This window comes from Nesoenas mayeri, assembly GCF_963082525.1.
Source record: "Nesoenas mayeri genome assembly, chromosome: 21".
NCBI classification, from domain to species: Eukaryota; Metazoa; Chordata; class Aves; order Columbiformes; family Columbidae; genus Nesoenas; species Nesoenas mayeri.
Window position 1 is genome coordinate 2,671,904 of NC_137571.1, and position 25,832 is coordinate 2,697,735.

General features: G+C 58.1%; 1 protein-coding gene across 1 annotated transcript in view; it reads left to right on the forward strand.

Moving 5' to 3' along the window:
- SLC9A1 (solute carrier family 9 member A1) overlaps window positions 1–22,931 on the forward strand; it is a 30,862-nt gene extending 7,931 nt beyond the window's left edge. The window contains exons 2-12 of the mRNA XM_080357402.1: window positions 12,183–12,643; window positions 15,100–15,350; window positions 16,164–16,381; window positions 16,728–16,930; window positions 17,647–17,736; window positions 18,122–18,192; window positions 18,804–18,977; window positions 19,117–19,231; window positions 19,332–19,433; window positions 19,806–19,878; window positions 20,796–22,931. Coding sequence (XP_080213528.1) covers window positions 12,183–12,643; window positions 15,100–15,350; window positions 16,164–16,381; window positions 16,728–16,930; window positions 17,647–17,736; window positions 18,122–18,192; window positions 18,804–18,977; window positions 19,117–19,231; window positions 19,332–19,433; window positions 19,806–19,878; window positions 20,796–21,118 — 2,081 coding nt within the window. The 3' untranslated portion in view covers window positions 21,119–22,931. The remainder of the gene's footprint in view (window positions 1–12,182; window positions 12,644–15,099; window positions 15,351–16,163; window positions 16,382–16,727; window positions 16,931–17,646; window positions 17,737–18,121; window positions 18,193–18,803; window positions 18,978–19,116; window positions 19,232–19,331; window positions 19,434–19,805; window positions 19,879–20,795) is intronic.
- Window positions 22,932–25,832: the final 2,901 nt, after the last annotated feature.

Sequence of the window (25,832 nt, forward strand, 5' to 3'; positions counted from 1 at the left end):
AGATACTGAAGGGAGTGGAGCATCTCCCGTGTGAGGAAAGGCTGAGGGAGCTGGGGCTCTGGAGCTGGACAAGAGGACACTGAGGGGGGACTCATTCCTGGGGATCAAGATGGAAAGGGGCAGTGTCAGGAGGATGGAGCCAGGCTCTGCTGGTGACAACCAGGGACAGGACAAGGGGCAATGGGTGCAAACTGGAACACAGGAGGTTCTGCTTAAAGATGAGAAGCAACTTGTTGGGATGAGGGTGGCAGAGCCTGGCCCAGGCTGCCCAGGGGGGTTGTGGAGTCTCCTTCTGTGCAGACATTCCAACCCGCCTGGACACCTTCCTGTGTAACCTCATCTGGGTGTTCCTGCTCCATGGGGGGATTGCACTGGGTGAGCTTTACAGGGCCCTTCAACCCCTGACATTCTGGGATTCTGTGTCTTGTTCTTTTGCTCTTTTCTCAGGCAGAAGAACACGTGTCTTTCTGCTTGGGAATGAAGAAATGCAACGAAAAGCCCTGCATAAGGGCATGCACACACATGTCGCCGCGTGTTTGTCAGGAAAGGCGAGACCAAAGATTGATCATTGCTTGGAGAGAGTAATGAGAACAAATTGGGTGATGTGTCACCTTGGGTCACACCTCACCCACAGCTTGGGGCTCCTTCCCAAGAGAACCTGACCCACGGGATGGGTTTGATAGAGACAGGGGTGACCGGAGGCTCGTTTGGAGCTGGGCTGATGTTTTGAGATCCCTGAGCGGAAAGTTGGAGAATACAAAGTACTTTTTGCAATCGGAAGAGAACAAATTAGTTTCCTTGGGTTGCCCAGAAGTGATGCACAAACATCATCGCATCAATGCTCTTTGTCTCCAGAAAGTCGCAATACAATCAACCTTGAGGGACAGCTCTTAAATTCCACTTAATAGAGGGTACTGGTAGGGAAATATAATAATTCCCCTCTCCCTGTCAAGCCTGCAAGGTGTACATTTGCAGAAGCAGACTCGCTTTTGCAGTGTTGGGTGTTTTTCAGTGCCTGGAATTATGCTGCATGTCGGAGTCACGGCGTGCTAAATCTTAGTGACGTATTTGGAGAGAAGGCAGCTCCCCACCCCGGCGCTGGAGATCGTCACAGGCACAGACTTAAGCACACAAAGGCCTTTAAAGAGAAGAGCTGGTGCGTCCAGCCCTGCTCGTGCCTCAGTTTCCCTTGGGAGCGCTTTTCCCATGGCAGCGTCGCTCCCGGGGGCGATCCTGTGGGTTGGCCGGGTGTGAAATGGCATCTCCTGCATCCCGGCTGAGGGGGATGCTCAGAGGATGACGTGGGGTCTGACGGGCTGGTTCTCCATCCCCTGGGTCTCGCTGGCACTGTGGTTAACAGGGGGCTCCCCACACTCCGGCTGCTTGTGCCGAAATCCAGGGAAGGGGTAAAGGCGACTGGACGCTCGTCTTGGCTCTCGACTCGTCGCTGGCGTGTGCGACAAGCGCTGTTGCTTTGTCTGGGTTTGCAAAGCCCGGTAGTAATCAGCGATAATTGCAATTACCTCCTCCCTCCCATCAGAGCGGAGACCAACAGGTTATTTCCTGAAAAGCTTTTGTTTGTCTTTCCTGCCCGCGTTCCCGGTAGGAAATCTGCCTTTCCTGGGAAGGGCGATTGGCACTGGGGAGTTTGTCATGGTCACCTCGGGCAGGCTCGGCTTTAACTCTTCCCGGGGCCTCGAGGGCCGGTGGGAGCCGTGTGTTAAATGCTGCATCGTGTGGTTGGGGACGAGGAGCTGGGAGAGCAGCCGTAGCATTGAGGGTGTTGTATTATTGTAGCGTGGAGGGTGTTGGGCTCTGCTCCCCAGGAACAAGCGCCAGGAGCAGAGGAAATGGCCTCAAGTTGCGCCAGGGGAGGTTGAGGTTGGATTTAGGAACAATTTCTTCCCCAAAGGGCTGTGAGGCATTGGAACAGGCTGCCCAGGGCAGTGCTGGAGTCACCAGCCCTGGAGGGCTGGACAGACGGACATGAGGTTCTCAGGACATGGGGCAGGGACAGGGTGGGTTATGGTTGCACTCCATGATCTTGCGAGGCTTTCCAACCCAAATGATTCTGTGATTCTATAGATTTTGGGTGACCATGGACCATCTTTTCACATCCCCTTGAGTACCCACCGCTCCAGAGCAATTCAATATCTGCATTAAGCAGCGTGGAATTTCGCTTTGCGCCGTGCACGTGGTAACCGGGCGGGTTTTACGGTAGAAACGGCGGGTCGAGGCAGCCGTGCGGCGCTGAGCCCTCCGCACCCGGCCCTTGGTGGCACCCGCTGGCAGCGCCTGGCTGCTGTGGTTATGTTTAGCTCCTGGCTCCCTTCCCCGGAGCAGTTTTTCCAGACCTTCTTTTATTAGGCCCTCCTCAAAACACTCAAGTCCAGCTGCTGTCGCTCTTCTGATGCTTTTCAAGGATAGAAACCCGGGTGAGGACGCTGTTGCCCTATGGAAAACTCAGTTTTGTGGGTAAATGAGCTGTGCAAGAAGAGCCCAGAAACCAGAGAGGGTGGACAAGAGGCAAAATGAGCCTTTGCGCAGCAGTGATTTGCTCGGTGGTTTGTCCCGTGCAGCTCGGGACCCGCGCGCCCGGCGCTCGCTGGGTTAATGCCACAAGCTGGTGAGGATCCACACAGTCCCGCCTTAGAAAAACTGCATGGAGCTCACCCAAGGGCTTTGAGCAGGTTCGCTAATCTCCGCCTGCGGTTTGGGAGCGGCCTTGTAAGGCGCCCGTTAGAGGAATGTAGTCCCCGCGTCAGCGGGATCGGGGTCAGCGCAGCACCCAAAGTCACCGGCGAGTTTAAACAGCCACCAGTTTCTTCTCCAGAGAACGCTGGGTTTGCAGCAGCTCGTCTGGAGCTGCAGAGGGGTGGAGGGGCTGCTCTGCGCACAGCTGGGCACAGCTGGATCTGCAAGAGGTTCCTTCAAGGCGTGATGAAGCCAAGCCGTGAAGCTTCCCCGCCAGCTCTGCTCCAGCAGCATCTCCAGCTGGCTCCGTGCTTTCCTCCCTGTTTAAAATGCGGTGGCTGTCGGGTGACAGTCCGGGGCGCCGTGGGTTTCTCGCTCTTTAATAAGCAATTAGGTCTTTCTTAATATCTGCTCTTCTTGCAGAGTGTCCTTGGCTTTCCTTCTCGTTTGAAGGTGAAGTGTTATCTAAACACAGGACTGGAAACTGGGAGCTGCTGGGTTCTCACACCGGCTCCCGCGCCGTTCACTCGGGGACCTGGGCAAGTCCATTTAATGTCTTTTGTCTCTCATTTCCCTTTTACAGCTTGGAGGAAATTAATACCAGCTCTATAAAAGACTCCCAATTGATCTGTTAATTTCTCGTGAGTGCTTCGTAGATAAAACGAGGGGACGTGCCTTTGGTGCCTCGCTTCTCCCTACTCTCGAAAAAACAAGTATTCAAGTGTTTCTACTCAAAAAGCCATTTTTAGGGCTTGTGTGTGCGTCGCCAGCTGAACCAAAGGGTGAGTCAGGGAGGCAGCGATTGCCCCTGCACTTCTCTGCCTGTTTTGGGCAGGTTTTCCTGGATATGGGTCTCCCCCAAACGCAGTTGGTGCCCCAGGTCAGGACCAGCTCTGCAGGGCTGGGCTGGAACGCTGGGCAGGCCGGTTCCAAATCTAAGCCTAACCTAAAGCTAAGCCTAAGGCAAGTGAAAGCGCAGGGTGGAGCGGTGCAGACGGGCAGCAGGATGAGTCCCTTTCCCACTGATGATGCCAACGCCACAATTAGAGTTTGCTGCAAGCTGCTCCGCACAGCCCGGCAGAGCCAACTGTTTAGTTTGGGTTCATCTTAATTAATTAGTGTATCTTTTCGAGTTGGAGGGGGAGGATTAGAGAGTGCTGAGGCTGTTTGCTGGCTCGCCTGCCTGACCAGATCTTCTGTGTCAGGGCAGCGAGGTCTAATTGGGAGGAATTGCTGCCGGCTGTTTGGCGCTTGTCTGCGAAGTCTCAGGCTTGGCGACACGAACGTTTGCTGTCTGGTTTGCGGAGCTGTGGGGAACCGTGCAAAGGTTTTGGGGGCTTCCCCGAGCTGTCCCATGCCAGGTGCTTGGGAAAAGAGAGGGACAAAGCCCCTTTGGATGGGGGAATAGCCGAGTGGGCAAATGCAAATCAAGGAGCAGCCCCCCAGCTTTGTGCTGGAGGGGTGAGTTTGTGCCGCAAGGAAGAGATCTCTCCGTGTTATCGCTGAAGTCCTCTTGGGCTGCGTAAACAGCTTGTTTATAAGTGTACAGAGCGCTTTCTGCAAGGGGGGGGCCGCCCATCCTGGCAGGCTGATATCCAGGGTGTCTGCGGATGATTCAGAGCTCTCCCGCCTGGGATCGGTGCGTCCTCCTCCCGCTTTGCAGCACTGCGGTGCTGCCGAGGTCCCGCGGCGCAGCATCCTCCTCCTCCTCCTCCTCCTCCCCCGCGACCTTCCAGCGGGGCTGTGGGCAGAGAACACGAGATTTCCCGTGCCAAGGGCTGCGTTTTGCTTGCGGGGCTGGCGTCAGGGCGGGTGGGGAGCTGGGCTCATCTGCATGCGGCGGGTGGCTCCGGCTGCTGCAGGACGCAGCGATGCCTTTGCTTGTGTTCCCCGGGCTGCTCATCTTTTTGGAACCTTTATTCGTCTCCAAATCCAGCCCTACTGTAAAAGAACAACCTTGTGGTTTCCTGCTAGTGCTGTCACCATCCTCGGGTATTGCACAGAACCCCCGAATGTGAGGGGTTGAAGGGCCCTGGAAAGCTCATCCAGTGCAATCCCCCCATGGAGCAGGAACATCCAGATGAGGTTACACAGGAAGGTGTCCAGGCGGGTTGGAATGTCTGCACAGAAGGAGACTCCACAACCCCCCTGGGCAGCCTGGGCCAGGCTCTGACACCCTCACCGCGAACAAGGTTCTTCTCCTCTTTCAGTGGAACCTCCTGTGTTCCAGTTTGCACCCACTGCCCCTTGTCCTGTCCCTGGTTGTCACCAGCAGAGCCTGGCTCCATCCTCCTGACACTGCCCCTTTCCATATTGATCCCCAGGAATGAGTCCCCCCTCAGTGTCCTCTTGTCCAGCTCCAGAGCCCCAGCTCCCTCAGCCTTTCCTCACACGGGAGATGCTCCACTCCCTGCAGCATCTTGGTGGCTGCGCTGGACTCTCTGCAGCAGTTCCCTGTCCTGCTGGAACTGAGGGGCCACAGCTGGACATAAGATTCCAGGTGTGGTCTCCCCAGGGCAGAGCAGAGGGGCAGGAGAACCTCTCTGACCTACTGACCACCCCCTTCTAACCCACCCCAGGTCCCATTGGCTTCCTGGCCACAAGGGCCCAGTGCTGGCTCATGGTCACCCTGCTGTCCCCAGGACCCCCAGCTCCCTTTCCCCTACGCTGCTCTCTAATAGGTCATTCCCCAAATTACACTGAACCTGGGGTTGTTCTGCCCAGATTCAAAACTCTACACTTGCCCTTGTTCTATTTCATTCAATGTTTCCCTGCCCAGCTCTCCAGCCTGTCCAGGTCTCTCATGGCAGCACATCTTCCAGTGTCACCACTGCTCCCAGCTTGGTGTCACCAGCAAACTTGCTGATAGTGCACTTTATTCCCTCATCCAAATCATTGATGAATATATTGAATAATATAGGCCCATCTCTGCTCCCAGATGCTGTGCACATCTGGGAGGGTGCTGCACAGCCAAAGCATGAAGCTTTGCACCTCTTTGGATGGCACAGCCCGTTTGCACGAGCCCTTGCAAAGTCCCCGCGCTATCGGTGGCTGCAGCCAGGCTGTTGCACGCTGGTACCCCACAGCGTCTGCTTTTTGTTCCATATCTTTCAGGTTGTGACTCGTTCGTGGGCTGGCCCGATGCTATCGACGCTTGTTCTTATCTGTTGCAAAGCAAGCAGGGGCCAGGCAGGTCACCTTCTCACACACATCGTGGGCGTTGGGGCTGAGTGCGTGGGATTTAGCGAGCCGGAGGCTGTACCAGGCGCCTCTCGCTCTCCTATCGCAGCAAAATCTCCATTTGTCCCCGGTTTGTTTGCAGTACAGGGGGAAAAGAGCGAAAACAAGGCGCGATGCAGCGGCTGCGAGGTGGGACCCGGGTGTTTGAGCAAGGCGAGAGGGACAACGTCACACCGAGAGGAAATAAAACCGTACCTTTGGCAATTAGCAACGGCTCTTAATGGCTATTGACTGCGATGACACAACTTGTAGGGACTTTGTGTGCGATGCAGCTCAGAGCTGGGGACGGGGGGCTGCTCGGCATCCCAACCGGGCTGCGCTGGCACCTTGTGTTGGGTGCACGGACCCCGCGGGGCTTCGTCTCCCTCCCACCCACATCCCATCTGGATTTGCTTTTAGCAGACAAAGCGATTGTATTCGATCCCCGCTCCATGCAGACGGGGACTGGCTGGAGGCTGTGGGGATGCTCGTGGATTTTAAGCTGAGTCCTGAGCACCAGGCTGGGGTGCAGGGGAGTGACCCCCAAAACCAGGGCTGGGCTTCTTGCTTTTCCCTTCTGTGCCCGTCTCACTTTGCACACAGCAGGTTTGGATGGGTGCCGGCTGTGTGGTGTCTGCATTAACTCAGTGAGTCACAAAAAGCACTATAAATTAATTACTATACCTTCCTGGTTCTTGGCTTTTCTTCATAATTAGCGACAAGAAAATAATGAGGGTTGAGTGAAACGTTTGATTTGATATGGGGGAGATGGTTTTCCTTAGGAGCTCTTTCTGTACCATTGTATTCAAAAAACAAAACCAAGTCCAATTCTAACCAGGAAATGTCACTTTGGGGTGGAAAATCAAAGCTTCCCATTCGGAACTAGGCGGCTGTTGGATGCTTATCTTAAAGGTTGCCCCAACCAACCCAAATGGCCAAAACCAACCCAAAGAGAGCTGCAGGACCACGCGGGAGACCTGGACCCGCTCCGTGGTGAAGCACAAACGGATTTGGCGAGGCCGGCGGGGGCGGCGCTGGTGCTCAGTGAGGCTGAAGGTCCAGGGCAGGTGCTGACGCTGGAGCTCGTGGGACGCGAGGGCTGTAATTTAAGTACCGCACTTTTCCCACCTCCCCTTGTGGGGTCACACCAGCCGTGGCTTCGCTCTATTTTTAGGCGTAAATCGCCAGCTATTTAATTCCTTTCTAGCAAGTTCAATTTTCATCCCCCTCCCTCGAGACTTCCCCGTTGTATCTGGTGCCGGGTGTATCTGGTGCAGCTCTGTCCGTGCCCTTCCCCGGGTTCCTCGGTCGATGGATCCAGCTCTGTTTCTCAAAGGAGGATGCACAGCAGGACCCACGAGGGTTGTGCTGGAGGCCACCAGCAATCGGCAAACCTGGCTGCTCTTTGGGTGACAGCAGCAGCGGCTGATGGCCGGGCAGGGAGCAGAGCAATCCAGCACCGTTTTGGGGCGGAAAGGGAATAAATAGAAAGAAGCCGTGGCTGGAATCTAAAAGCCTGAGATGTGTTTGCACCTGGGAGCTGGTTGCAAAACGTTCTGTTCCTGCGTCGCCATCCTTGCAGGGTTTTAACCCACAACCTCAAGCCTCTGCTACCCCAAAATACAGGGTGTGCGCTCCAGGCTGGGGGGGTCTCGGCGCTCTGCAGACCCTGGAGCGCAGCCCCGGCCCCCCCCGCCCCGCGCTTGCGTCTAAGCGGAGAAATAAGGGGACGGTGCTGGGTAATGGCTTTGCAGATGACGAGTCCCCGTGGATGGTGACACATCAGTGACTTTGTGGCTCATCCAGCAAAACATCCACGTGCCCGGGCTGTCCGTGGTCTCCGCGTCCCTGCCAGATGGGTGTCCTGAAGGGTTAAAGTGGCCTTTGGAGGGACCCTGGTGCTGCCGAGCCACGTGTGTGTCCTCCAGCCGGTCCTCTGCAGTGTCCTTCAGAAGGGCAGCCCTTCTGAGCATGCCTGCTCCCCCTCGCCGCCTCCTTCCCGGCCCCCCGTGTCTTCTCCTGGGGCTTTTCCAGCTCCGCACCCAAACCCTGTGCTGCTCCATCCCACCCTGCAGCCCAAACACCACCCAGGGGTCCCCGCCAGCAGCATCACCCGGGGGTCTTCACTGCCCACGCTAACCCCTCATCTACCTCCTTTCAGGAGAAAAAGAATCATCCAGGAGGTGACTGAGCCGCCTAATCCCTGGTTAATCATTGTGTGATTTCTCTCTCGGGGCTGCCGCCTGCCTGCCGGAGCCTGCAGCTGCTCCCGTGAACTGCTGCCCCGGGAGGATGGGGCGTTGTTGTAACCGGGCTCCTTCCTTGTGCCTCCTCTCAGCTAACAGGCACCTCTGGAGCAGCCCGGCCTTGCCGCGGGTGCGTGGGCCTCCCGGCGAAGCCGCCGCAGCGTCGCGCTTAACCGTGACGGTGCCGAGCAGCCGCGGCACGTGCTCCCGTCCCTCTTTCCTCCCCTTTTGCACCCGGCTCCAGCTCAAACGCCAACCGAGTGGCTTTTCTTCCTCCCTCCTTCCTGTCTCTTTTCCTCCTGGGAGAGGAAGGGGCGTTAGTCCCAGCCTAATTCAACCTGCGGCTCTGGGAGGATGTGATGGCCGATGGAAATTCCAGCTGGGGAGACTGTGCGGACCCCATGGTCCCCAGGGCTGGCACGCTGTCTCATGACACAGGCTGCCATCAACATTGTATATATTTTTATATAGAAAAATACTTTTAAATTTCAATTTTATTTTATTTCTCACCTCTAAACACCAGCACTTTTCAGGGCCGTGGGGACTGAGCAGCTCTTAAAGCTCCGACTCCAGCCATGTCCCCATGGTGGGAGGTAGAAACACCTCCCAGACGTGGCCCGGAGCAGGGGAGCACATGAAAGCTTTACCTCCTTGCTTTCATCATAAACCTTCTTTTCAAGTATTTGATTAGAATGTGATTAAAATGTTCTTTCCGCGCCGCTTTAAGAGAGGCCTTTAAATCCAGGCGAGCGCTGCCAGAGCTCTGACTAAGCCCGACCTTGGGTCTAGTACCATATGGAGCTGGATTGCAGCAGCTGGGGCGATGGGGAGGGAGAGAAGTCCTGCATGGGTGGGACGGGGAAATGCCATCGGGGAGGGAGGGGACCTTATGGGTGCTGTAGGAACCCTCAGGGCTCTGTGCTACGGGCTGAGCGAGGAGCGACGCTCCCTGCGCCTTCTGCCGAAGGCTCCCAGCACCAAAACCACCTCCAGAGCTGCTGTTGGTTCAAGAGCTGCGGATCATCCCCTTGGGCCTTAAGGGGGGTTCCCAAATCGCTGTGAGTGGCTCAAGGCACAGAGATCTCTATTTTAGCCACAGTGTGAGAATCAGAGGATCATAGAATCAGTTCAGACTGGAAAGCCGAGCCCAAGGAAGAGCTGAGCACCAGCGGGCAGCGATCCTGGGCACACGCAAACCAGGCTGCGCGATGTGGCCGAAGAACCATTTTAATACGAACTATTAACTTCTGGAATTCCTTTTCCTTGTTTGCTCAGGCTCTCGGGGTTGATGTTTACTCAACCATTCTTGCTTTTAATAGTTTTCGGTGGTGTTTGATGACGCTGAGAGGGGAACTGCTCCCATAGGGTCTGTTTTCCAAAGGAAGAAGCTGGGGTGACCGTACGCACACTGCGCTGGGGATTTGGGGATCGCGGGCGGCTCTCGGGGGACTCTCCTCCCTGGGGGGGTTCAGGAAAACCAGTGAGTGATTGTCCATGGGAAAAGCTGGGATTGAGATGGTTCTCCCAGCCTGGAATCGCCCCCGTGGTGAGAGCGTTTCACCCCATTCATCACCCGCGCCCCACGCGGGATGCTGGCCCAGCACCCCGAGCTGGATCCCAGCAGGATCCCAGCAACAGATTGGTACCCATGAGCTTGGGAGTGCGCTAAAAATACCGAGCGGAGAACGCAGGGAGCGAGAAATGGCTGAGATTCAGCGAAATCAAAGGCATAATTAACACGCAGCCCATGCGAGGGTATTTTTAGGGCCCTACAAAAAGGCTCTAAAACATTGAATTCACATCAGCACACGAATGTTCCAGTTTAATGGGATCCTGGGGCCTGTGGGGAAGAAGCGAGAGATGCTTAATTGTCAGCGTTTGTGTTTTCTTCATGATTGAACATACTTAGCAAAGCGAAAACTGGTTTTCTGCCGGCTTCTCGCTGCTTGTGCGGCTTTAAACCTTATTTTGGCCAGGGCTGCCATATGTTGAGATGGGTGGTCATCTGGAGTGCTGGAAGGGCCGGTTGTTCCCGGCGTTTGCTTGAGCTGAGCTTGGAAAAGGGGATTATTGTCTTTCCCCCCCATGGAGCTCCCTGCCTTGGGTGGGGGATCGGAGACAGGAGAAAAACCCTGTGGGGGTAAATCAGAAACCTCAGTCATGCCGGGGGGTCTCTGAATTCACAGAATCACACAGAATCCCAGAATGTGAGGGGTTGAAGGGCCCTGGAAAGCTCATCCAGTGCAATCCCCCCATGGAGCAGGAACACCCAGATGAGGTTACACAGGAAGGTGTCCAGGTGGGTTGGAATGTCTGCACAGAAGGAGACTCCACAACCCCCTGGGCAGCCTGGGCCAGGCTCTGCCACCCTCACCCCAACAAGTTTCTTCTCATCTTCCAGCGGAACCTCCTGTGTTCCAGTTTGCACCCATTGCCCCTTGTCCTGTCCCTGGTTGTCACCAGCAGAGCCTGGCTCCATCTTCCTGACACTGCCCCTTTCCATCTTGATCCCCAGGAATGAGTCCCCCCTCAGTGTCCTCTTGTCCAGCTCCAGAGCCCCAGCTCCCTCAGCCTTTCCTCACACGGGAGATGCTCCACTCCCTCCAGCATCTTGGTGGCTGCGCTGGACTCTCTGCAGCAGTTCCCTGTCCTGCTGGAACTGAGGGGCCACAGCTGGACACAAGATTCCAGGTGTGGTCTCCCCAGGGCAGAGCAGAGGGGCAGGAGAGCCTCTTTCAACCTAATTCAGGTGGTTGGACACTGGGAGAGCAATGGGCTGGTTCCCGTCCCCTCCCGGTGTCCCCAGTGCCCCAACCAGAGCACCACAGGGGGTTTGCTCAGTGATGGGTGCTGCTGCGGCAGAGCCGACGTAGAAACCAGACTCGCTGCAACACCCAGGACCCAAAATGGTGTGTCTGGCCCTGCATGGAGCCTCGAGTGCAATGAGGGATTGTGGAAGCAGCTGCTTTTCCCATCGGAGCCAGATCCGTGCGGCACTTTCCCCGCTCGGCCGTGCAGGTGGAGGAGGGATGAGCGCAGATGTGGTCCCCGCAGGCTCGGCGGGGTTTTGCCACAGCCCAGAGCAGCTCCAGATCATCGGCGGGATGCTGACTCGTTAGGGAATATTTTCTCTTTTATCTGCTGTGAAATGCTGTGCAGATGGCAGAGCCGCCGGGCCGGAAGGAACGGGGGAACATGGGATGCCAAGGCAGGGTTCCTTATTTTAAACCGCTTCCCTTGCCAGGGAACAAATGTGCCTCGCTTCAAAATAATAATTATAAAGCCTGGGAGAGGATCCAGGGAACCCAGAATCCTTCCGTGGTGTCGGTGCGTTGGCTGAAGCGCTGCTGTGCTTGGCATTGAGCTGCGTCGGGGCTGGGGTGTCAGCCCAGCGGGTCCCGGCTGACCTGTTGCCATAGGACAAGGGGTGATGGATTAAACTAAAGGAGGGAGATTCAGGCTGGACATGAGGAAGGAATTGTTGCCCTGAGGATGGTGAGAGCCTGGCCCAGGTTGGCCAGAGAGGTGGTGGATGAACCATCCCTGAGACATCCCAGGCCAGGCTGGACGGGGTCTGAGCACCCTGAGCTGGTGAAGATGTCCCTGTCATGGCAGGGGGGCACTGGGGGGCTGGGGAGGTCCCTTCAACCCAAACCATCCTGTGATTCTATGAAATGTGGGTCATGCTGCCTGTGCCACAGATGGGAGTCTGGGGTCCCCTCAGAGACCCTGGGGTGCCCAGAGGGCGGCTGCCACCTTTTGAACTGGACCTCACTGTTATTATTCTGGGCTGAGATCAAGCAATATCAGGGTATACGGGGCTGGTGAAGCCACAGGTTCTACTTTACAGCGTGGGGAGGAAGGGGGTTAGAAGGGGAAACTGAGGCGCACAAAGAGAAAAGGATCCTGAGGAGCGGAGCGAGGGCTGGGAGCTGGTCCCTGGCTCCTGCAAGGGTGTCCTGCACAGACCATCCTCCGTTCACACAGCAAACATGTGTCTTGCTCTCTTCTCCTTCTCTCTAGGCTTCCACGTGATCCCTTCAGTGTCCAGCATCGTCCCTGAGAGCTGCCTGCTCATCGTGGTGGGCCTTCTGGTTGGGGGGCTCATCAAAGGGGTGGGCGAAAAACCCCCCATCCTCAAGTCGGACATCTTCTTCCTTGTCCTCCTTCCACCCATCATCTTGGATGCCGGCTACTTCCTCCCCTTGCGCCAGTTCACCGAGAACCTGGGCACCATCCTCATCTTCGCCGTGGTGGGGACGCTCTGGAACGCCTTCTTCTTGGGTGGCCTCATGTACGCCGTGTGCCAGCTCGGTGGCCCCGGCCTGAACCACATCGGCCTCTTGGCCAACCTGCTCTTCGGCAGCATCATCTCGGCCGTGGACCCAGTGGCCGTGCTGGCCGTTTTTGAGGAGATCCACATCAACGAGCTGCTCCACATCTTGGTGTTCGGGGAATCCCTGCTGAACGACGCCGTCACAGTCGTAAGTGCACGAGGGGATCACCCGAGGGGACAGGGTTTGCTTCAGTGGAGCTTTTTTGGGTGGTGGCACCAGGATGGGCAGCTGTCCATCAGTCGCTGTGGGCAGAACCTTAGATGGGCCATTGCAAGCTGCCAGGTGCCTCCTGCCAGCAGCAGCTCCACTTGCTCCTCACCTTTTGAAGGTTGTAAAGCCAAATAGAGCGACTTAAAACACTACAGAGGTGAGTTAAGGTGAAGTGTTTTCCTTGGTGGTTTGGGGAGGCCAAGAGCACGTCCCCGACCAACTCCCGCCTCTGGGTGACGAGCAGGATTGTCCCCAATGCCTTGATCTGCTGGGGATCTGCTCTGCGGGGTGAAATGGCTGCCCGTGGCCGTGCTCGAGCCTGTCCTGGCCGAGCGGGAGAGCGAGGGGCCGGCGCGGGGTCAGGCAGCGCTGCCATGTCGCTGCTGCTCCTCCCGTCGCCTTCCTCGCGTGGTCTTCCTCGCTGTGCCCCAGCTGCAGCGCCGAGGAGGTGGGAGCGCAGGGCACTGAATGTTCATATATGTTGTTATGGTTAGGGGTTAGTTTTATGGGTTAGGGGAAGGGTTAGTGATTAGGGAATGAGTTAGTATTATAGTTAAGGATGGGGTTAGGGTTAGCAGTTATGACTTAAGGTTAGGGTTTCAGCTAGGGTTGGATGGTGGTTAGGGTTAGAGTTGGCATTACCAGTTGGGGGGAGGGTTAGAGTTAGGGTCTGGTGTTACGGTTTTGGTTAGGGGTAGAGTTAGCGTTAGATGTTTAGGGTTAGACTTGGAGTTAGGGTTAGGAATTACAGTTAAGGTTAGTGTTAGGGTACAAGTTAGGGCTTAGTTTAAGGGTTAAGTTAGGTTTAAGAGTTAGGATTGCATTTAGATTTAGGGTTAGCACTAGGGTTATCATTTAGATAAGGGTTAGTGTTGGATAAGGTTTAGGGTTAGGTTTAGATTAGGGTTAGGGAATAGAGTTAGAGTCAGGGTCAGGATTAGAGTACAGGTGGCCGGGGGGAAGCTGTGGGGGCTACAGCCAGGGTAGACCCCCTTGGTCACCCCTGAACCCCAGTCTTTGAGCAGCAGCTTCACAGGGACCTTTGGGGACCCAACCACCCTCTCTGGGGCTGTGCCATTTCCAAAGGCCATCTGTGTCCAGGTGCTGGCTCCGCCGTCAGCGTGACGTCCCCTCTGCAGAGCTGACCTCCGGATTTACTCCTAACCCATGGCTTTTTCCTGGCTCCTCTCCCACATCCCAGCTGTCCGCTGCGCCGCACGCTGCTGACGAGGTTCCTGGTGACGAGGAACACGCTGTCCCACTGCGGGGCTTGTCCCAGCCACGTCTCCCCGCTTTTTTGACCAGAGGGGCTCCCTGCAGGGTCTGTGTTGGAGGGCAGAGCTGGCCCAGACACACCTCCCATGGCACCATGCGCAGATGAGGTTCTCAGGGATGTGGGTCACTGCCAGGAGTGGGTTAATTGTCGGTGTCAGGGAGGCACCCAAAGGCAGTTTTAGGCGGACAACAAGTTCCAAAACAGACTTTATTCTGGCTGGAAGAGTGCAGCCAATAAACCGACCCAAATGACGTTTATACAATTAGTTAGCACTCCAACAACATAAAGTACAGGTTCATATATCAGTTGAGGAGATTATTGGGGTACAGCAAAATGAGAATAATGAGGATCCACAGTGTGCATGCACACACACAAGAAACAAACCAGAGCCCTCTGACTCAAGGGTACTCACTCGCCTGGTTAGGCAAGGACTCACGCTCACCTAGTTAGGCAAGGACTTATTCAAGGATATATCCAGTAAATTATCGCTGATTCAAACAAGGAGCTGAGACGCTCCCAATCCTGGGAAGTTTCCTTAGACGGCGTTCCAGTCTAAGGGGCTCCGGCCCAGCAGAGCCGCTGCTCCGAGATCACACACAGGGGATCTCAGCGGGAGCCCCGTTTATAGTCTGATCGGATCTGGCTGTGGGCATCCCAGAAGCTTCTCAGCCTCTCTGGGCCCCTCCTCTGCTAACAGCCCTGTCAACCAGCTCCGAGTCCCACAGAAGAGCCATTAACTGCCCCATTGAAGGCTCCAGTTCTCAGACGGGGATGTGCAACTGCCACACCAGTTCTCAGGGTGGGAAGAGCAACTGCCACAGTTGGACTCAATGATCTTGAGGGTCTTTTCCAACCCAAATGATTCTGTGTTTCTGTCTCCCTGTGGGCCACAGAGAATGGGGAGCTGGTCCCTCTGGGTCTGTGTCTTGCACAGCAAAGCACCAGCAGTGTTTTGTGGCCAAGCTCAGGGTCACCGAGCACGGGCACTGCTCATCTCAGGTGTTGCTCGTCTCACCTTTGCTGTCCCAAGGAAGGGCCCTGTGCCGGTTTCCTCCGAGATGAGGCTGTCCCTTACCAGGGGGACAGTGTGAACCCCCCTCTCCCTTCTCCTTCCCAGGTCCTTTACCACCTCTTTGAGGAGTTCGCCACCTTCGAGCAGGTCACCATTATCGATATCATCCTCGGCTTCCTCAGCTTCTTCGTGGTGTCGCTGGGCGGCGTCTTCGTGGGTGTCATTTATGGGGTGATCGCCGCCTTCACATCCCGCTTCACCTCCCACATCCGAGTCATCGAGCCCCTCTTCGTCTTCCTCTACAGCTACATGGCGTATCTCTCCGCCGAGCTCTTCCACCTCTCGGGCATCATGGCGTGAGTTGGGCAGGGCTGGGTGAGGTGCCTCCGGTCCCCAGGGCCGCTGGGAGGATTGACTCCGGTGTCACCGCAGCTTCTGGCTGTCCCAGTATGGCCAGTACGTGCCCAGTGAGGGTGTGTTTGGGCTGGGATGTGCGGGAAGGCAGATGCGGGAAGTGACTCTGGTGTTGTCCCACAGATCCCAGGGCACTGGCAGCACGTCCTATTCTACTTTAATTTTTAGATAAAATACAAGTAGAAGGTAGAAGGAAAAGCCTGATATAAAAGGAAGAGTAGCAATGGATACCTTTTTAAGTGTAAGAACAATTACACTGGGCAAGTAGTGCTCACATATATGGAAAAACAGCCACCGAGTTAGGACAAAGTGTTTACATGTGTGATATACAAACAGTCTAAGAGAAACCTTTTCTGACTGCCTGCTGCAATGAACGGCTCAGCAGCAGCACAACCGAGGCCAAAAGGAATCCAGAAACGCATGCAATACAGGGTATAACTGGAGTATGATCTACTATGTGATGAACTAGGTATAAGGAAGAAGTATTTTATCATGAGGGTGGTGAGAGCCTGGCCCAGGTACCCAGAGAGGTGGTGGATGAACCATCCCTGAGACATCCCAGGCCAGGCTGGACGGGGTCTGAGCACCCTGAGCTGGTGAAGATGTCCCTGTCATGGCAGGGGGGCACTGGGGGAGCTTTAAGGTCCCTTCAACCCAAACTGTGCTGTGATTCTATGATTCTCCTGGGCACACAGTAGCAGGCGGGGCTGTCCCCGTGTCCCCGTGGCTGCTGAGTGCCCTGGCCTTGCCCGTAGGCTCATCGCCTCTGGCGTGGTCATGCGGCCCTACGTGGAAGCCAACATCTCGCACAAGTCCCACACCACCATCAAGTATTTCCTCAAGATGTGGAGCAGTGTGAGCGAGACCCTCATCTTCATCTTCCTGGGTGTCTCCACCGTGGCCGGCCACCACTACTGGAACTGGACCTTCGTCATCAGCACGTTGCTCTTCTGCCTCATCGCGAGAGTTCTAGGTGAGGTGGCAGTGTGGTGGCAAAGTCCTCGGAGATGGCCATGGGTGAACTCTCAGAGCCATGAGGCCCCAGTTTGCGTTGCTGGGGAGACTGGGGTTGACTGGGAGGCACTGCTCCACCGTGGGCATCAGCCTTGCTGGAGTTGGCTCTGTGGGGAGGTGGGGTAGAGGCCACGTTTGTGCTCGACGTGGGATTGAAGCTGGTGAGGGGTGTTGGGATGAGCAAACAGGACAGCACCCACCTGCACCCATGGCCCTGAGGGGGTGACACAGCTCGGCGGGTCCTTTTGGGGCTGGAGGACATTTTCCACCATCCACTCACCCACGTCCCTGCCCCACCCCCCCAGGCGTCCTGGTCCTCACCTGGTTCATCAACAAGTTCCGAATTGTGAAGCTGACGCCGAAGGACCAGTTCATTATCGCCTACGGGGGCCTACGGGGAGCCATCGCCTTCTCGCTCTGCTACCTCCTGGACTATAAGCATTTCGGCATGAGGGACATGTTCCTCACAGCCATCATCACCGTCATCTTCTTCACCGTTTTCGTGCAGGTTGGTGGCCCGCAGGTGGGGACCATCTGGTTTCAGAGGGAAAGGGGGAGCCACACGTGTGTGTGGAGAGTGAGGAGCACATCTCCAGCCTCCATCCCTAACCCCGTCACTGGCCCCTTTCTCCAAAAGCTCTTGAGTACTGCGTCCAGCTCTGGGTCCTCAGCACAGGACACACATGGAGCTGCTGGAGAGGGGCCAGAGGAGCCCCAGGAATGACCCGAGGCTGGAACAGCTCTGCTGGGGACAGGCTGAGAGTTGGGGTGTCCAGCTGGAGAAGAGAAGCTCCGGGAAGACCTTAGTGCGGCCTTTCTGGACTTAAAAGGGGACGATAAGAAAGATGGGACAGACTTTTGAGCAGCGTCTGTTGCGATAGGACAAGAGATGATGGTTTAAACTAAAGGAGGGAGATTCAGGCTGGACATGAGAAGGAATTGTTGCCCTGAGGGTGGTGAGAGCCTGGCCCAGGTTGGCCAGAGAGGTGGTGGATGAACCATCCCTGGAGACATCCCAGGCCAGGCTGGACGGGGTCTGAGCACCCTGAGCTGTGCAGACGTCCCTGTCATGGCAGGGGGGCACTGGGGGGCTGGGGAGGTCCCTCCAACCCAAACTATTCCGTGATTCTATGAAGTGACACCAGCAGTGCAGGAGCCCTGTGGTCTGGCTGTGCTGAACCCGTCCCTCTCCCTTGGGGTCTCACCCCCCTTCCCATTCCCCAGGGCATGACCATCCGGCCCTTGGTGGACCTGCTGGCCGTGAAGAAGAAGCAAGAGACTAAACGCTCCATCAACGAAGAGATCCACACGCAGGTAACCCGCTGCGCCCGGCCGGCCCTTCTCTTCGCCGCTTTTGCCCTCTTCTCTCTCTGCTTCTGCCACCTCCACCGCTGTAACCAGGCGGGTTTACAGAGCGGGACCTGCCCCTAAATCGGTGCCCAAGGTAAGGGGGGACGGAGCGAGGGTTCTCCCCGTCTGTGTTGTCCAGTGCCCGCTCTGACCCAGACCTCCCCTGTGCCTGGTAGCCCAGCAGCCTGGCTGGGTAGGACTGTGCTGCCCTCCTGAGGCCCATCCTGGACCCACAGCCCTAATTTTGCCCCCCAAGTGCCCTCACCCCCGTGTCAGCATAGGTGTCCGGGTGGGGAGAGGGTGGGCAACAGCCCTGCGAGCTGCCTACACCTCGGACCTTCTCTTGCAGTTCTTGGATCACCTTCTGACGGGGATCGAGGACATCTGTGGTCACTATGGGCATCACCACTGGAAGGACAAGTGAGTGTGGAGGTTTGGTGACTGGGGAGACCTGTGTTAGAGATGGGGAAGGGTTTGAATCATGACACAAGAGGTTTATCAGCCGTGCGTGAGGTTTTTCCCCAGGCTGTGATATCCACACAGATGGGCTGAGAGAGTTGGGGTGTTCAGATGGACAAGAGAAGCTCCAGGGAGATCTTAGTGTGGCCTTTCTGGACTTAAAAGGGGCCAATGAGAAAGATGGGACAGACTTTTGAGCAGGGGCTGTTGTGACAGGACAAGGGGTGATGGTTTAAACTAAAGGAGGGAGATTCAGGCTGGACATGAGAAGGAATTGTTGCCCTGAGGGTGGTGAGAGCCTGACCCAGGTTGGCCAGAGAGGTGGTGGATGAACCATCCCTGAGACATCCCAGGCCAGGCTGGACGGGGTCTGAGCACCCTGAGCTGGTGAAGATGTCCCTGTCATGGCAGGGGGGCACTCGGGGAGCTGGGAAGGTCCTTCAACCCAAAATATTTGATGACTCTATGATCTTCTGCTGGCCTGGGCGAGGGATGGGGAGCAGGGAGGTGGTGCTGGTGCAGGGCCAGGTCTGATATATCTCTGCTCCTCCTTTCCTCCTGTCCTCGGGAAGGCTGAATCGCTTCAACAAGAAGTACGTGAAGAAGTGCCTGATAGCGGGGGAGCGCTCCAAGGAGCCCCAACTCATCGCATTCTATCACAAGATGGAGATGAAGCAGGCGATCGAGCTGGTGGAGAGCGGGGGCATAGGCAAGATCCCCTCCGCTATCTCCACCGTCTCCATCCAGTGAGTTCCCTGGCCGTCCTGTGCCTCTGACCGGCCCCGTGTAGGCTGAGCATTCCCTGCTTGTGGCCACAGGGCAAGGAGCCCATGGGCCCTGCCATGGCCATCACTGTGTCACTCTGAACCCCATCTGTCCCTGCAGGAACATCAACCCCAAGACCCTCCCCGTGGAGCGCATCCTGCCCGCCCTGTCCAAGGACAAGGAGGAGGAGATCCGCAAAATCCTTCGCAACAACCTGCAGAAAACCAGGCAGCGGGTAAGGTGTCCACGATGGCTGTTTCATCCACCTCCGAGGGAAACGGAGCCTGTCTGTGTGTCTCGTTTTAACATTTTCTTATCTCGGGGTCTTCTCCCAGTTGCGATCCTACAACCGGCACACGCTCATGGCCGACCCCTACGAGGAAGCCTGGAACCAGATGCTCCTGCGGCGGCAGAAGGCCCGGCAGCTGGAACAGAAGGTGTCACGGGGGTGCTGGAGCAGGGATGCTGGAGCAGGGATGCTGGAGCGGGGATGCTGGAGCAGGGATGCTGCCGCAGGCTGGGCGGGGATGTGGGGCCAAGGAGGGCTTCCCAGCCTGGGAAGGACATCAGGGTCCTGTATGGGGAGGGGAACAAGGTTCAGATGCCACTGGGTCACCCTCACACACCTTGGGGTCCTCTGAACCCCCCATGCCCTTAGCGAGTCCTTGCAGCGTGGCTTGGAGGATGCACACACGTGTCCTCTGTGTCCCACTGCTGCTTCTCACTCATCCCAGGGTCAGTTCCCTGCCTCCCCCTCCCCGTTTATCCCGGACGCTCCAATAGAAACGGTCCCTGTGCTCCCATTCCAGATGAACAACTACCTGACGGTGCCGGCTCACAAGCTGGATTCGCCCACCATGTCCCGGGCTCGCATCGGCTCAGGTAGGTGGGGTGGAGCTGCTGGGGATCGTCACTGCGGGCACCTCGCTGGGCGTCACCGGCACTTTGATAGAAGCAGAGAACCGTTTTGGTTGGAAAAGCCCCTCAAATTCATTGAGCCCAACCGCTCCCCCACCCCCGGCACTGCCGCATGTCCTGAGAACCTCATGTCCGTCTGTCCAGCCCTCCAGGGCTGGTGACTCCAGCACTGCCCTGGGCAGCCTGTTCCAATGCCCCACAGCCCTTTGGGGAAGAAATTGTTCCTAAATCCAACCTCAACCTCCCCTGGCGCAACTTGAGGCCGTTTCCTGCAGCTCACCTGCAGCTCCCCAGCCCCGATCATCCCCATCCCGCTCCCCTGTGTGTGATGAACCCAGCCCCAGCATTTGCTGCTCTCCAGCCTGGGCAGAATCCCCCATTTCACTTCCCAGCACGGTTCCTGCTGGAAAATCAGCCTGGCTGCTCAGCTCGGTCCATCCGCGCAGCCACATCTCTGGATGTGCCGGTCCCTGCCCTCTGCGGGGGAGAGGGCCGGGAGTGCTCAGCACCAAGACCTGCCCTGCACCCCCAGCACGCATTTTCTCTGCCATCTTTGGTTCCTCCTGTTCTGCGTGTCCTCTCCTGCTCCGGGGACAGCGTGACAGGGTGTGACGGCGGTGCTGGCGGAGCCGGCGGTTCATCGGCAGAGGGCAGCTCCGTCCCTTGCGAGCGGCTCAGTGTGGGAAGCAGGGCTGGGCTGTCTGGAGAGGCTCCAGATGGGATGTGGAGATCAGAAAAAAGGAGTTGAACAACAGGCTTAGAAATCAAGAGAAAGACAACCCAGGCGTCGCAGCCCCAAACATCTGGGGTGCATTAGCTGGGGGTCCCTGAGACCCCTTTTCCCTTCCCCACGTTATCCTCACCCCCCTCTGCCCCCCCAGACCCGCTGGCCTATGAACCCAAGGCAGACTCGGAGAACCTGCCCATCATCACCATCGACCCAGCGTCCCCGCAGTCCCCGGAGTCTGTGGACCTGGTGAACGAGGAGCCCAAGGGCTGCGGTGGGCTCCCGCCCTCGCCCGAGGAGGATGAGGAAGGGCTGGTGATGCGGGCGAAGGAGCCTTCCTCCCCAGGAACTGACGACGTCTTCACCCCGGGGACCAGCGACAGCCCCAGCAACCAGCGGATGCTGCGATGTCTGAGCGACCCGGGGCCGCGGCCGGAGCCGGAGGAGGGGGAGCCCTTCATCCCCAAGGGCCAGTAGCTGCCGGTGTGCGAAGCCTCCCACGCCTCTGTACGGTTTTTCTCTCTTCATTCGTTCTTTCTTTGCTCTCCTTTTTGTTTCCTCTCGCACTACACACCGGGTTTGGGATGGAGAGACCATCCTGGATGGACCGGGATTGCCAGGACAGCTCTGCCCAGCGAGCCCTGGGCTGGCCCCGCGCAGCGGAGACGGAGCCCCCGGGGTGTCACCGGGCTCCTCAGCCACCGTGGGCTGGGGGTGACGGACAATTTACCGCCCAGCACTTGTACCTGCAGGTGCCTCGCAGCCCCGGGGGGGCTTTTCCCCACTCAGGACCTGCTGGCGCAGGGTGGGCTCTGCCCGGGGGGCTGGGGGGTCCAAGGCTTCGTCTCTCCCTGGCTGGTGTTTTACCTGCTCCGGAGTGGGGAGATGGGAAGACAGGAGCTGGGCTCTGGGCTGGGACACCCACCCCCTCATCTGGGACCCCCCAGGCTCGTGCCGCTGCTCCCCGCTGTGGCCGTGTCCCCCACGGGGCCGCCTGCCCCCCGGGACCCTCTTCTCCCCCAGCCCCACATTTCACGCCAGGTCTTGTTCAATAAACCTCCTATAGCCATGCAAGGGGGGAGCCGGGTCCCCCCTCGCTTCGAGCGGCCCCGCAAGCCTGGGCCTCTCTGTCCCTCCTGGAACCACTGCCTGTCACCCGTCCCCGCGGGGACCCTCTGCCACCTCGCCCTGTGCCAGCGCGGCAGCGGCATCGGCCGCTTCTTAACCAAAGACGGCGTCCGGGCCCCCCAGGCACGGGGAGGGGACATGGGGGGGGTTCCGTTTGCTACATGGGGAGGATTATTTTGCTCTCCCTGCAACCAAGAGGAGCTGGGGAGGAGCCAAGAGCCAATTCACCCAGTGTGGGGACACGTTGGGGCTGGTGTGGGGGGACAATCTCCCCCCTGGGGGGGATGGCTGGGGGTGTCCGTCCCCAAGGCTTGGCTGTGGGGAGCGCTGTGTTTTGGGTGACTTTACAGCCCTCCTGGGCTCAGGGTGTCTTGCATTGTCCTCGAGCGTGTCACCTCGTCCCCCACCTGCCGCCCGGCTCCCACCACGTGCCACCCGGGTGCTGCCCCCCCATGCTTCGGGGTGCTCGTCGCCCCCTCCCCGCGCCGTGCCTTGCCACGCACCCCCTCTGCCTTGGTGGGCACCCGTCCCGCATGCCCACCCGCTCCGCGTCCCGACCGGGACCCCGGGGACCGGCGTCCGTGCGGCTTCGTCCCACGGGGGCGAGCGCCCGCGCCGCTGCCTGCGCCTGCCTGCCCTGCTCTGTCTCCAGGAGGATAAAACACAAAAGCAATGAAAATTCTCTTGTATAAAAAGGAAAAAAAAAAAACCAAACACATGTAAAGAGAATCTTGGTTTTTATCATGAATGTTCTAATAAATTAATGTTACTTTTTAGTGGGTTTTTTTCCGGCTGTTTGGGCTCCTTTGGGGCGGTTGCAATGGGAGCGTGTTTCGTGGCTGCGAATGAACGCTCTGATTCAGCGCGGCTGTGACTCACCCCCTCGCCATCCCCGGGCGCATCGTCGCTGGCTTTGCTCATCTACTGAAAATACCTCAAGCGCAGGGTCCCCCGTGGCCCCGGGCAGGGACATCAGCCCCGGGGCTCCCCCGTTGCCCGGGGGGTCGTGTGCAGGATGATGCAGCCGGGATGTGGGGCAGGCGACGCCGTGGGGCTCGCAGCGGTGCCGGTTTGGGGGGTGCCATCCTTGCACCCCACGTGCAGTTGGGGTGTCTCATCCCCGGGGGTGACGGGGACCCCGAAGCAGGAGGGTTTAGCAGGGCTGGGCAGAGCTGTGTTCTTGCTGGAGGAGAGTGGTGGTGTTACCGTCCCAGCCCAAAGGGTGGGGGCACCCAGAGGCGCTGGCGCAGCCCGGTGATGGGCACAGGGGGAAAGCGGGAGCCCCCGCCCCGGCATCGCGCCCTCCCCACGTGCCGCGGAGCCTCACGTGCGGCCGCCCGCCGTTTCAGTCATTCTTTTGGTGCGAGAACTCGGCAAACCGAGGCATTTCCAGGATATTCTTGGTCCTATTTTAAAAGGATGAGTAACTTTTGTTAATGAGGAAGGACTAATGAGCCCTCCAGGGCTGGGCCGTCACCGCTGAGCAACTGCCAAAGCACACGCAGCGCCGAGGCCGGGGGTGGGTGGGCACGGGGGTTCGGTGGGTGCTGTGCGTGTCCCCAGCCCCGCGGGGCTGGTGTTGATGCCTTTTCCAATATGCAGCCCCCGCTGTCCCCTGTCACCCCCCCCAGCTCCCTCCCAAAGCACATTTGGCTGTGGCAGTGACACCAAGGACAAGGAGAATAGAGGGACCCTCAGTGGGATGAACCTTTTCTTGCACACGCGTGTGCCGAGGCGTTCATGGCTCTTTCCGTAACACCCGCCCGTGCAGGAATCTGCCCTGGCCAGGACCACGGGCACCCCTGTGCCTCAGTTTCCCTCTGCGTGGTCCGGCACAAAGCCCGGGCTTGCAGCGGGGGGCTGAGCAAACTGCACGAGCAGCAGGGACCGAGACCCTTCGGGAAGGGCCGGGGAGTCACCCACGGTGTGTGGGAAACTGCAGCGGGTCTGTGGAATCCTTGACAAAAAATATGGGAGTAGAGATCAGCCCTGAGGTATTAAGATTTACCCTTGAGAAGGATGGGAGTAAAGGAGTATCCGGAGAGAGGAGAGATGTACCCATGAGAGAGAAGGGGATAGAAGAATAACATGGATGATAGAAAAATTAACCAATGAGATGTCAGTGCTGTAACTTGTATCCAATAGTGAAAAGACACATGAACTGGTAGAATTGTATAAAAATGCACTTGTAGCAATGAATGGCACCCTATTACTTTCATCTTGAAAGAACTTGGTCCATGTTGTTTGTCCGTCTCAACCATGACAACGGTGTCACCAGTTCCAGGCTCAGCAGCCCCCCAAAGAGCAGCTCCCGCTGGTCCCCAGCTTTCCCACGAGCTTCAGCGGGGTGACAGGCCTGGTGATGCCGAGCAGCTGGCGGGCGATGGGACGGGGTGCGCCGGAGCTGCCACCACCCGCAGCCGTGCCCGGGTGTCACCCGGGGGCCAAAAACCCAACGGGAAGGGACTGGCTGTGTTCCCTACCAGGCTCAAATGAGTGGCCTCGAGAAGGGTCATCCCTTGCCAGGGCTTTAAAAGCACAAGTCACCCCAAGCGAAACAGCGTGTGATGTCACCAGGAAGCCACCAAGCCCTGGACACGCAGGTCACTGTTCATGCCACAGGGGGCCTGAGGGGCAGGGACACCCCCAGTGACACCCTAAGCAGCTTCAAGGGAGCAGCTCGGTACCTGCCCCGCTCCGGGGCCATGCGGGTGCCGTGTCCCCCTCCCCGTGCCTTGGCAGTGCCGTGTCCCCCCGGCGCGTTTTGCAGCAGCCGGGGGAGGTGACGGGTGCCATTCCCCAGCTCTGTGTCACCCGCGGTAATAACACCTTGCGCTCCCTTTCATGTTGGGGCCTCCGAGGTGTCCCTCTCCAGGGCGAGGACGTCCCGGCGTCATCACTTATCATTAATTCCAGGAGGCAGCCGGGGATGTCGAAGGGTCTGGGGGTCCCGGCCAGTGACATGGGGACCCCTGGCTGAGAATAGAGCTGTGGCACCCCTTGTGCCAGGCAGTGACGTGGGCGCTCACCGTGCCGCTGTGCTGCCTGAGACACCACGTTTGGCCTTGCTGTGGCCACTCGGGGCCATGGTGGCACAGCCATGGGGACATGAGTGTCCCAGCAGTGACGGTCCGGTGGTGGCTTCACCTCCTAAACCCACAGCGGGCGCGGGGAGGTGGGTGTGTGCGTGGGGACAGCATTATGTGCATGGGGACAGTGGCATGTGTGTGGGGACAGCAGCACATGTGCATGGGACAGTGGGTGTTTGCATGGAGACGGTGACATGTGTGCATGGGGACAGCTGGCATCTGCGTGGGGACAGCACGTGTGTGCACAGGGACAGCTGCTCTGTGTGCACAGGGCAGCCCAGACGTGCACAGGACAGTGGCTGCATGCATGGGGACAGCTGTGTCAGGCACGGGGACAGGCAGTGTGTGCATGGGGACAGCTGTGTCAGGCACAGGGACAGGCAGTGTGTGCATGGGGACAGCGTGGAGTGTGCACGGTGGCGATGCTGTGGCAGGGGCTGCTGTGGGAGCGGGGCAGGAGGAACGTCCCTGCCCTGCCGGGGAGCGTTGCTGCTGCCCCGGGGGTGACACTGCGTGACGCTGGTGGCTCTGGGAGAAGGGCTTGGTCCCTCCTGCTTGCTCAGGGAGTTGACACACACCCTGCGTAAATGCGGGTGGGACAGAGCCAGTCCCAGGAGGATCAGGGAGTCCCCCAGGTCTCTCGTCACCTCCAGGCTGCGCTGTCACAATCCCCAGCTCCTCCAGCCCTTTCCCCCCACGATGGGCTCTCAGGGCAGAAAAAGGTCCCAAATGGCCCGGGGGTCTCCGCTCAGATGGGGGGCTCAACCGGCACCCCCAGCCGCCCTCCCCGCAGCCCCTGCCGCTCTCCAGCCCCATTGCTCCCCACGCACACGCCGGGCGGCTCCCAGCTCCTCCCCAGCTGATTTCCCGGCAGGGCGAAGCCGGTGTCCCCGGGCACAACTGGGATGCTGCCAACCCCACATCCACAGGGACAGTGGGGTCGCAGCATCCCCAAGTCTCTGGCCCACCCCTAT